The 12,350-nt window shown below is 44.7% G+C and overlaps 1 protein-coding gene across 3 annotated transcripts in view; it reads right to left on the reverse strand.

The window, feature by feature from the left end:
- Window positions 1-7,844: 7,844 nt before the first annotated feature.
- The window catches only part of LOC139571188 (caskin-2-like), a 90,225-nt gene continuing 85,719 nt past the window's right edge, over window positions 7,845-12,350 (reverse strand). For all 3 annotated transcript variants that reach the window (XM_071393807.1, XM_071393806.1, XM_071393804.1), the window contains 5 exons: window positions 12,019-12,129; window positions 11,749-11,850; window positions 11,295-11,433; window positions 8,579-11,045; window positions 7,845-8,498 (listed from right to left, as the gene is read on the reverse strand). In XM_071393807.1, the coding sequence (XP_071249908.1) occupies window positions 8,402-8,498; window positions 8,579-11,045; window positions 11,295-11,433; window positions 11,749-11,850; window positions 12,019-12,129 (2,916 nt within the window). In that variant the 3' untranslated portion in view covers window positions 7,845-8,401. The remainder of the gene's footprint in view (window positions 8,499-8,578; window positions 11,046-11,294; window positions 11,434-11,748; window positions 11,851-12,018; window positions 12,130-12,350) is intronic.

Raw genomic sequence — 12,350 nt, forward strand, 5'->3', positions numbered from 1 at the left:
GACTGGTGGAGAGCATGTCAAGACGCATGAAAGCTGCGGTTGAAAATCAGGGTTATGCCACCAAATCTTGATTTCTGAACTCTTCCCAAGTTAAAACATTAGTATTGTGTTTAAAAATTAATATGAACATATTTTCTTTGCATTATTCGAGGTCTGACAACACTGCATCTTTTTTTGTTATTTTGACCAGTTGTCATTTTCTGCAAATAAATGCTCTAAATGACAATATTTTTATTTGGGAAAACGTCAAGTTTATAGAATAAAACAAAAATTAATTTTACCCAAACACATACCTATAAATAGTAAAATCAGAGAAACTGATAATTTTGCAGTGGTCTCCTAATTTTTTCCAGAGCTCATATATAACTGAACAAAAATATAAACGCAACATACGATTTCAAAGATTTACTGAGTTACAGTTAATGAGGAAATCAGTCAATTGAAATAAATAAATTATGCCCTAATCTATTGTCTGTAGCTTATGCCTGTCCATACTATAACCCCACCGCCACCATGGGGCACTCTGTTTACAATGTTGATATCAGCAAACTGCTCACCCACACGACGCCATACACGTGGTCTGCGGTTGTGAGGCCGATTGGTCGTACTACCGAATTCTTGAAAATGACGGAGGGGGCTTATTGTAGAGAAATTAACATTCAATTATCTGGCAACAGCGCTGGTGGACATTCCTGCAGTCAGCATGCTAATTGCACGCTCCCTCAACTTGAGACATCTGTGGCGTTGTGTGACAAAACTGCACATTTTTGAGTGGCCTTTTATTGTGCCCAGCACAATGTGTACCTGTGTAATGATCATGTGGCTTAATCAGCTTATTGATATGCCACACCTGTCAGGTGGATGGATTATCTTGGCAAAGGAGAAAGGCTCACTAACAGGAATGTATACAAATGTGTGCACCAAATTTAGTGCGTATGGAACATTTCTGGTATCTTTTAATTCAGCTGATGAAACATAGGACCAATACTTTACATGTTGCGTTTTATATTTTTGTGAAGTGTATAATTGCAGTATTGATGGGGACTGTACTGTAGAACCTGAGTATACTGGCTATTTAATGCTTGAGTAAAAGTAACTATGTCTGCATCCCAATTCCAAAATGCCACCCTATTTCCAATGAAGTGCCCTGGTCAAAAGTAGTGCACTAAATACGAAATATGGTGGCATTTGGGAGGCCCACTATCTGATGAAAGTAGTAAACACTGCATGAAGCAGAAGCAGCTACAGTTGAAGTCGGAACTCCTCCTAGATACAATACTATCCTACTGTGCATACATAGAGTACAGTGCTAATCAAATGGCTACCCGGACTATTTGCATTGAACCCCCCAGCTTTACACTGCTGTTACTTGCGGTTTATTATCTATGCATGGTCACTTTGCCCCCATCTACAGTTGAAGTCGGAAGTTTACATACACTTAGGTTGGAGTCATTAAAACTCGTTTTTCAACCACTCCACAAATTTCTTGTTAACAAACTTTAGTTTTGGCAAGTCGGTTAGGACATCTACTTTGTGCATGACACAAGTCCTTTTTCAAACAATTGTTTACAGACATTATTTCACTTATAATTCACTGTATCACAATTCCAGTGGGTCAGAAGTTTACATACACTAAGTTGACTGTGCCTTTAAACAGCTTGGAAAATTCCAGAAAATGATGTCATGGCTTTAGAAGCTTCTGATAGGCTAATTGACATAATTTGAGTCAATTGGAGGTGTACCTGTGGATGTATTTCAAGGCCTACCTTCAAACTCAGTGCATCTTTGCTTGACATCATGGGAAAATTAAAAGAAATCAGCCAAGAAAAACATTGTAGACTTCCACAAGTCTGGTTCATCCTTGGAAGCAATTTCCAAATGCCTGAAGGTACCACGTTCATCTGTACAAACAATAGTACGCAAGTATAAACACCACGCAGCCGTCATACTGCTCAGGAAGGATACGCGTTCTGTCTCCTAGAGATGAATGTACTTTGGTGCGAAAAGTGCAAATGAATCCCAGAACAGCAAATAACCTTGTGAAGATGCTGGAGGAAACAGGTACAAAAGTATCTATATCCACAGTAAAACCAGTCCTATATCGACATAACCTGAAAGGCCACTCAGCAAGGAAGAAGCCACTGCTCCAAAACCGCCATAAAAAAGCCAGACTACGGTTTGCAACTGCACATGGGGACAAAGATCGTACTTTTTGGAGAAATGTCCTCTGGTCTGATGAAACAAAAATAGAACTGTTTGGTCATAATGACCATCGTTATGTTTGGAAGAAAAAGGGGGAGGCTTGCAAGCCGAAGACCACGATCCCAACCGTGAAGCATGGGGGTGGCAGCATCATGTTGTGGGGGTGCTTTGCTGCAGGAGGGACTGGTGCACTTCACAAAATAGATGGAGGATGGAAAATTATGTGGATATATTGAAGCAACATTTCAAGACATCAGTCAGGAAGTTAAAGCTTGGTTGCAAATGGGTCTTCCAAATGGACAATGACCCCAAGCATACTTCCAAAGTTGTGGCAAAATGGTTTAAGGACAACAAAGTCAAGGTATTGGAGTGGCCATCACAAAGCCCTGACCTCAATCACATAGAACATTTGTTGGCAGAACTGAAAAAGTGTGTGTGAGCAAGGAGGCCTACAAACCTGACTCAGTTACACCAGCTCTGTCAGGATGAATGGGCCAAAATTCAGCCAACTTATTGTGGGAAGCTTGTGGAAGGCTACCCGAAACGTTAATAATTTAAAGGCAATGCTACCAAATACTAATTGAGTGTATGTAAACTTCTGACCCACTGGGAATATGATGAAAGAAATAAAAGCTGAAATAAATCATTCTCTCTACTATTATTCTGACATTTCACATTCTTAAAATAAAGTGGTGATCCTAACTGACCTAAAACAGGGAATTTTTACTAGGATTAAATGTCAGGAATTGTGAAAAACTGAGTTTAAATGTATTTGGCTAAGGTGTATGTAAACTTCCGACTTCAACTGTATACACATAATATTAAGCGCAGTACAATATCACAGCTATATGACTACAAAACTATTATGGAATTTTATAATCATGGACTTTTGTTATATGAATGCTAATATAAATAATACAATGTTGTTGACATGACATATGACAGAGAAGGTGCATATAAATAAATAAGTAAATGTTTTTTTTTTACAAAATAAAAAGTCAGTCGATGTAGTCATTGTAACAAGAACACTTTTTCAGAAACATTCATGAATGTTAAATACATTCGAAAGCGGCTTTCTCTCTTGAAGAAACATCACTGAAATGGGCCCAAATCCGCCCCTTTTCTTTGGTTTTGGGGTGGCACTGGTTACCACAGAATTCAAGTGGCAGTTACATTTGCCAAGACCCACCCCAGTTTCTGATAACAATTGCTGGAACAGCATTGGAGAAACAAAGTTAGATTTGTTTTCTGCAGTGGCTACATACAATTTTGGCCTTATAAATTCATGATACAGTATGTACCCATTGATTGTGGAATATAACTTATAAATGCCTCATGAGCTTTGAACAACTATCTTCAGAATCCAAAATATAAGCTTGTTTTACTCAAATGTTTGTAAACAAAGTAAATGTAAACAAACACTATAGCCTCAAAACATGGTTAAAACAACACTGAGTACACCAAACAGGAACCCCCTCCCCTGTCCTCAGAACAGCCTCAATTCGTTGGGGCATGGACTCTACAAGGTGTCAAGCGTTCCACAGAGATGCTGGCCCATGTCGACACCAATGCTTCCTACAGTTGTGTCAAGTTGGCTGGATGTCTTATGGGTGGTGGACCATTCTTGATACACATGGAAACTGTTGAGCATGACAAACCCAGCAGCGTTGCAGTTGTTGACACACTGAAACCGGTGCACCTGGCACCTACTACCATACCCTGTTGAAAGACACTTCAATCAACGGCACACATACACAAGCCATGTCTCAATTTTCCTTCTTTAACGTGTCTCCTCCCATTCATCTACACTGCTTGAAGTGGATTTAACAAGTGACATTGATAAAGAGATCATAGCTTTCACCTGATTAGTCTATGTCATGGAAAGAGCAGGTGTTCTTAATGTTTTGTATACTCAGTGTATAATGTTGATATCATGGATGGTCAGTGCTTGCCATCCATAGCTCTGTCTATACATTTGAGTGGTTAGATTTATCAAGCCCCATCCCTCATCTTTTTACCAAAACAGGGGCGCTTTGTTATTGTTTCAACTAGGTCAGGGTTTACTGTAGGTTACATTACTACAGTCCAGTTCAATGTACAGTACTCTGAGGCTATGCAGTAGACTTCCGTGCAGGGGTGGGCAATTCCAGTCCTCGAGGGCCTGATTGGTGTCACACTTTTTTCTCCATCCCTAGCAAACACAGCTGATTAATCAAATTGCATTCTATACTGAAGATCATGATCAGGTGATTATTGGAGTCAGGTGTGTTAGCTGGAGCTGGGGCAAAACTGTGACGCCAATCAGGCCCTCGAGGACTGGAATTGCCCACCCCTGCGAGAGCCATCCAAGCCTGTTATAATGTTAAGGTGTGTATCAGTGGAGGCTACTGAGGGGAGGACGGCTCCTAATAATGGCTGGAATGGAGCTTTTGCTGTATTTGATACCATTCCACTGATTCTGCTTCAACTATTACCACGATCCTCCCCAATTAAGGTGCCACCAACCTCGTGGTGTGTATACTACCCACCTCACAGCCTATACAGTGGCAAGAAAAAGTATGTGAACCCTTTGGAATTACTGGGATTTCTGCATAAATTGGTCATCAAATTTGATCTGATCTTCATCTAAAAAACAACAATAGAAAATATAGTGTGCTAATAACACACAAATGATTGTATTTTTCTTGTCTATATTGAATACATCATTTAAACATTCACTGTGTAGGTTGGAAAAAGTATGTGAACCCTTAGGCTAATGACTTCTCCAAAAGCTAATTGGAGTCAGGAGTCACCTAACCTGGAGTCCAATCAATGAGACGAGATTGGAGATGTTGGTTAGAGCTGCCTTGCCCTATAAAAAAACACTCACAAAATTTTGATTTTGCTATTCACAAGAAGCATTGCCTGATGTGAACAATGCCTTGAACAAAAGAGATCTCAGAAGACCTAAGATTAAGAACTGTTGACTTGCATAAAGCTGGGAAGGGTTACAAAATTATCTCTAAAAGCCTTGCTGTTCATCAGTCCACGGTAAGACAAATTGTCTATAAAATGAGAAAGTTCAGTACTGTTGCTACTTTTCTTAGGAGTGGCCATCCTGCAAAGATGACTGCAAGATCACAGTGCAGAATGCTCAATGAGGTCTAAGAAGAATCCTAGAGTGTCAGCTAAAGACTTACAGAAATCTCTGGAACACGCTAACATCTCTGTTGATGAGTCTACGATATGTAAAACACTAAACAAGAATGGTGTTTATGGGAGGACACCACGGAAGAAGCCACTGCGGTCCAAAAAAAACATTGCTGCGCATCTGAAGTTTGCAAAAATGCACCTGGATGTTCCAGCGCTACTGGCAAAATATTCTGTGGACAGATGAAACTACAGTTGAGTTGTTTGGAAGAAACACACAACACTGTGTGGAGGAAAAAGGCACAGCACACCAACATCAAAACCTCATCCCTTATGTAAAGTTTGGTGGAGGGAGCGTCATGGTTTGTGGCTGCTTTGATGCCTCAGGGCCTGGACAGCTTGCTATCATCGGCGGAAAAATGAATTCCCTAGTTTATCAAGACATTTTGCAGGAAAATGTTAGGCTATCTGACTGCCAATTGAAGCTCAACAGAAGTTGGGTGATGCAACAGGACAACAACCCAAAATACAGAAGTAAATCAACAACAGAATGGATTCAACAGAAGAAAATACACCTTCGGGAGTGGCCCAGTCAGAGTCCTGACCTCAACCCGATTGAGATGATGTGGCATGACCTCAAGAAAGCGGTTCACACCAGACATCCCAAGAATATTGCTGAACTGAAACAGTTTTGTAAAGAGGAATGGTCCAAAATTCCTCCTGACTGTTGTGCAGGTCTGATCCACAACTACAGAAAACATTTGGTTGAGGTTATTGCTGCCAAAGGAGGGTCAACCAGTTATTAAATCCAAGGGTTCACATACTTTTTCCACCCTGCGCTGTGAATGTTTACACGGTGTGTTCAATAAAGACGTGAAAAAGTATTGTTTGTGTTATTAGTTTAAGCAGACTGTTTGTCTATTGTTGTGACCTAGATGAAGTTCAGATCAAATTTTATGACCAATTTATGCAGAAATCCAGGTATTTCTAAAGGGTTCACATACTCTTTCTTGCCACTGTACTTGTCAGTAGTATAAACACCTGTACAGTTGATTACTGCTATTTGGGTTGTTAATCAGATTCATCCCACCATTCTTGATTTTCTTTTTCCCCTCCTTACATTTTAATTGTCTAACATTTGTCTGCATTGTTAGGTGCTAGAAACATAAGTATTTCGCTGCACCCGCTAAACTGTGTATGCGACCAAAACTTAGATAACATACTGCAACACCCCCCCCCCCCACCCCCAAATGTTGTTTTGAAGCCTTTGGAGAGCTAACACTGGATTTCCACTTTGGTAAACCATTAAAAAAAAAATGTGCATGGAATTTAATTCAGATATGTCATCTTATAGATACTTACCCAACTCAAACAATAATCAACCAAACTATAGTATATTACATGTTAAATAACATAAGATGAAACAAATTAAAGTACTTTTGAAATGCCATAGTTACACTTAACATTGAAGTAAATAGGTGCTCCCTTTGTTAAAACAAATGCAAAGTAAACTAAATTCTCAGTTTTCAGGAACGTTAAAGATTTATCTCATGCTAAAAATATTGACACACTTTTTAACGTAACATTGGGTAAAGTTTAAGACGAGAATATAATACAACTTACAATACATACATGTTAAAAATGGACCCTTATTCCCGTTGGTAAAATCTAGTTGGCTCAGCGCAAAGCTGTAGCAAAGCAACGCATGCTCTGTCATAAACCAGTGCTCGATGTCATAAATCACAGTACACTTTTCTGTGTTATTGTGCTGTCTGCCTAGCAAAACCATTGATCCAGGGTTATGTGCTTCAGTTTAGATAAGTCCTGGTGTTTGTGCCTCTCATTGATGCTATTCCAACAACACAACCCACAGGTGTATCCCTCAGTAAGGTGTATCCCTCAGTAAGGTGTATCCCTCAGTAAGGTGTATCCCTCAGTAAGGTGTATCCCTCAGTAAGGTGTATCCCTCAGTAAGGTGTTTCCCTCAGTAAGGTGTATCCCTCAGTAAGGTGTTTCCCTCAGTAAGGTGTATCCCTCAGTAAGGTGTTTCCCTCAGTAAGGTGTTTCCCTCAGTAAGGTGTATCCCTCAGTAAGGTGTATCCCTCAGTAAGGTGTTTCCCTCAGTAAGGTGTATCCCTCAGTAAGGTGTATCCCTCAGTAAGGTGTTTCCCTCAGTAAGGTGTATCCCTCAGTAAGGTGTATCCCTCAGTAAGGTGTATCCCTCAGTAAGGTGTATCCCTCAGTAAGGTGTATCCCTCAGTAAGGTGTTTCCCTCAGTAAGGTGTATCCCTCAGTAAGGTGTATCCCTCAGTAAGGTGTATCCCTCAGTAAGGTGTATCCCTCAGTAAGGTGTATCCCTCAGTAAGGTGTATCCCTCAGTAAGGTGTTTCCCTCAGTAAGGTGTATCCCTCAGTAAGGTGTATCCCTCAGTAAGGTGTATCCCTCAGTAAGGTGTATCCCTCAGTAAGGTGTATCCCTCAGTAAGGTGTATCCCTCAGTAAGGTGTATCCCTCAGTAAGGTGTTTCCCTCAGTAAGGTGTATCCCTCAGTAAGGTGTATCCCTCAGTAAGGTGTATCCCTCAGTAAGGTGTATCCCTCAGTAAGGTGTTTCCCTCAGTAAGGTGTATCCCTCAGTAAGGTGTATCCCTCAGTAAGGTGTATCCCTCAGTAAGGTGTATCCCTCAGTAAGCGCTTGCGTAAAAGATTCTGATGACAAAGTGTTTGTGTAAGATATCTGCTCTCCACATTGTGCCTCCCTGCTCTCCTCAACCCTACGGCTCCCCTCTCCCTATGGCTCCCTCGTACTTTCTGTCATCCACCCTATGAGAGTGGATGTTGGAAACATGCAGATCAGTCTAAGCAAGTTTAGGGCACCGTTCTGCATGGCTCGCTAATTCCCTATATAGTGCAATACTTTTGACCAGGGCACATAGGGCTCTGGTCCAAAGTAGTGCACTATATAGTGAATAGGGTGCCATTTGGGTCAAAGCCTAGGTATCTAGGCAACTCAACCCAATCCATTGAACCCAGCTGATCCTATTCAGTTTGCCTTGAGTGAAATGAAGAGGATTTAATCCAACATGGCATCCAGCTGGTCAGCGAGGTCACCAAACATGTTGCCGATTTCATCCAGAATATTCCCTGCTGCTTTCACTGTGCCGCTGTCACTGGAATAGAGAGAGGAGAGTGTTAACACAGTGAGTGTGTGTGTGTGTATATGTGTCTGCCGCATGTGTGTGTGTCTTACCCGTTAGTGTCGTCCTGAGCCAGTTTCCTCTCTACATCTTTCAACGCTTCCTCGAGTGACGTGCTGGTCTCATCCAGCCTCCTCTGAACCAGTACCTCCGAGCAGGCCTTACCAGCCTGGGCCTTTACTGCTCGCCCTGCCTGGCCTGGAGGCCCTGAGGTGTGGTAGGATGAAACGGGGGCTGCCTGGGCTGGGGAAGTGAAAACCACACTCTGGACCACATTGAGAGTCACACCAGGGGAACGGGCTGTAGGGGCTGACGTTATGGATGTGCTGCGCTGGGGAAGTCTAGAGACAGTAGCAGGCGTCTGGTGATTTACTGGCTTGGATGTTATTGTTTTCTGTGGACTGGCTGGTTTGGTTGCTGTTACTAGTTTCTGTGGATTGATTGGTATAGAGTTGGTTGTGTGTGTATTTTGTGGGCTGGCTGGTATATGGATAGTTGCCCGTGTCTGTTGACTGGCTGGTCTTGATGAAGTTGTGTGTATTTGTTGATTGGCTGGTATAGGAGTGGTTAATTTGGACGTTGTTGCTGTCTTCTGTTGACTGCCTGGTTTAGATGTAGTTGTGTGTATCGGTTGACTGCCTGGTTTAGATGTAGTTGTGTGTATCTGTTGACCAGCTGGTTTGAGTGGAGGGCTGGTTGGTTTGGAGGACAGAGGTGGTTTCTGGCCTTTCCCTGTCGATCCTACTCTCTGTAAACTGCGCTCTGACCCCACACCTGCTTCCTCCTCACTCTTTATGTCTCTGTTTGTGTGTGTGTGGAAGCCGTTGGACCGGCTGTGTGTGTGGGGCTGTGTGTGTGCGTCATCTTCGCTGGGGGTGAAGATCTCGTCCAGTGTGTGTGTGTCCCGGTCTTTGGGCTGACGCCGCCGTTTGACCGTGTCCGACTCTTTGAGGTTGAACTCTGGGACCTCCAGGGACTTTGGGGGCTGCATCTTTGGGTCTTCTAGAGAAGCCTGGGGTTGGATTTCAGGCTCTGCCTGGCAACCTGCTCCCAACCTGGGCCGCTGTTTGATGGTGAGGTTGCCCTCCTCTGCGAAGGGGAGATTCTCACTGGAGCTCCTCTGAAGCGACGTAGAGCTTTCCAATACTGAACCACTCTTCCTCCCTCTCTCCCCCTCCTCTTCTTGGATTCTCTCTATCCCTCCATCTCTATCCCTCCGCTCGCTCCCCATCCTCCTCAGGCCTTCCAGCCCCAGAGCGGGTACAGGTTTGTGGGAGGCGAGGGTGGGGGTGCGTGGGGAGGATAACTCTACCCCCTTAGGGGGACTGCCCCTGGGCCCGGACCCCTGTAGCCTGGCTGCGATGCTCCTCACACTGCCTGCACTCTCAGTCTCCACCCCTGGCACCTCCACCTCCACTGACACTACTGCCGCTCCTCCTGATTCGTTGGCCTGGCTGCCACTCACTGAGCTCAACCTCCTAGGTGGCGGTGGGGGCGGGCCTTTGTGGCGAGAGCGCACAGCGAATGTGTGGCTCCGGCTGATGTGGCGTTGGACTGCGGAGGATTGACCGCGGCCTGGTTTGCGCCCTAGTGTGGCATACGAGGGCATGGTCACCGGGGGAACGGATTCCTGCGCCGATAACTCGTCGTCTTCCGGTTCTCCATCTGACAGGGAATAGTGGGTCAGACTCTGGGTGCGTTTCTTAGGGCCCTTAAGGGCCTCTAGTCCTGGGAGGGGGACAGCTCCAGCATGGGGCTTGGGTAGACCACGCTGGCCCAGATCGGTACCTCCTCCCTGGGTGTGGAGGTAACTGAAGGTCCTCTGTGTGTGGGAGGCCTGGGGAGAGAAGGAGGGGCGGTGGGCGTGGGCAGGGGACTGGCAGGGTTTGGGTTTACTGGGCCCGGCTGGGTAGGCGAAGCGGGGCATCTTGCTGGGGGTGAGAGGAGGGGTGATGGGGGGCTGGCGCAGCTGGTCTGACCACAACTCTGTGGGTCTCTGCCTGTCTCTCTCTGGACTCCCTCCTCCCTCCTGTCTCGCCCACCTTCCTCCCACTCCCCCCAGGCTCTCGTCCGAGCGACTGTACGCTCCAGCCGATGCCAGAGTCTGTTGGTGATGCTCTTGGGAATATCCCGAAAAATTCCCAGAATTCCCAGATCCGCGGGAGCGCGTTCCAATGCTCTCCTGGCTGAGTGACATCGGCGACACCACACCCCTCACCACACCTCTCACACCCATCCCAAACCCCCCTATCCCCACCCCTCCTCCTCCTGCCCTGCCCATCATGGCGTTTTGAAGCTCTGTGCTCAGCTCGCTGTCCTGAAAGGAAAGGAGGGGTGTCCTGGGAGTGTGGGGGGATGGGGGGCAGCAGTCGGCAGGGGGCTCGGGGGGCTCGATAGCCACCAGCTCCAGAGCCGCGAGGGGTTTACTACACCGTAGCGTGCCGGAGCCAATGGCATGGTGACGAGAACGATGCAGGTCGCATAAACGCTTCACGGCTAACATCAGCTTCTTCTGATGACCTGGGAGAGAGAGAGAGAGACAAAATAAATTCAACAGAAATTGTAGAAAAAGAACAATGAAAAATAATGATGATAAAAAGTGGTTAAAAGGGTAAATCATTGGTTGTCGACACCAAGGCTGTTATATTGGTGAGGGGGAATGTGTCCAAGAGCTCTCACACACCCTTCTCACAGACAGATGACCTTGCTTAGTGTCAGTGCATCTGTGCATCTGCAGTGTGTGTCCCCGTGCGTGTGAAAATCCCTTACCCAGTTTAGTGATTCCTATCTCTGATAAGTCTTCCCATGTGATATCCTTGACGATGCTGATGGTGTCATAACCGTTCTCACACAGTCTTTTCTGGTAGTGAGGGAGACCAATTGCACTCAACCACTCTGACAGTTCAGACTGACAGAGGGAATGAGAGAGAGATGGAGAGGGAAACAAAGAAACAGCATTTATTCAATAGAGTGAGAGTGAGACAGAGAGAGAAAGACAGAGGGACAGAGAGAGAGAAAGACAGAGGGACAGAGGGTGTGCTTCTTGTCCAATGGTTGTACGACAAAACACAGTTACTGCTGATTGTAAAGCTGTACATGAAACACAAAGAACTAATTATTATTAATGACATAGAGAGAGAGAGAAATGTGCAGTCTATCAAAGGCCTGTTGTTATCAGCCATAACTGTGTGCAGAGTGCAAAGGTAATGTGAAAGTCTCTTACAGGGATGTAGTCAGGTAGCCATTCTGGGATGTTTAGGTTACCTATCTCCATGGAGATTTTCTTACGGTGGCCTGGCTTGGTCACACCGATAGCTGTCAGGTCCTGGAGAGACACACACCAGGTTAGAAAGCCCCACGACTAGGCTGTCAATGATAAAACTGACTACAGAACACATTAATCCATGCTCGTTAATTTTGTTGACCTAAAAAGAGGTAAATGTGTTATTAATCAATAAATGTGTGAATGGGGTAATACAATCCAGTGTCTGACCTCTGGGGTCATCCTACTGATAGTAGGCACATCGTATCCTGTTGTAAGGAAGTTAGCAGTGTAGCTCTCCAGCTGGAACTCACACAGCCATTGGTAGATGGCCTCAGAGTCCTATAGATAGAGAACAGAAGGTTATCACACATGCACAACCAAACCACATGAGGTTGGTGGTACCTTAATTGGGGAGGACGGGCTCTTAGTATTGGCTGGAACGGAATAAATGGAATGGTAATTGCACTCAAATCAAATCAAATGGTTTCCATGTGTTTGATACCATTCCATACCACTCCCCTCAGCAGCCTCCTGTGACACACACACACACACACCATATT

Source organism: Salvelinus alpinus, chromosome 3, assembly GCF_045679555.1.
Source record: "Salvelinus alpinus chromosome 3, SLU_Salpinus.1, whole genome shotgun sequence".
NCBI classification, from domain to species: Eukaryota; Metazoa; Chordata; class Actinopteri; order Salmoniformes; family Salmonidae; genus Salvelinus; species Salvelinus alpinus.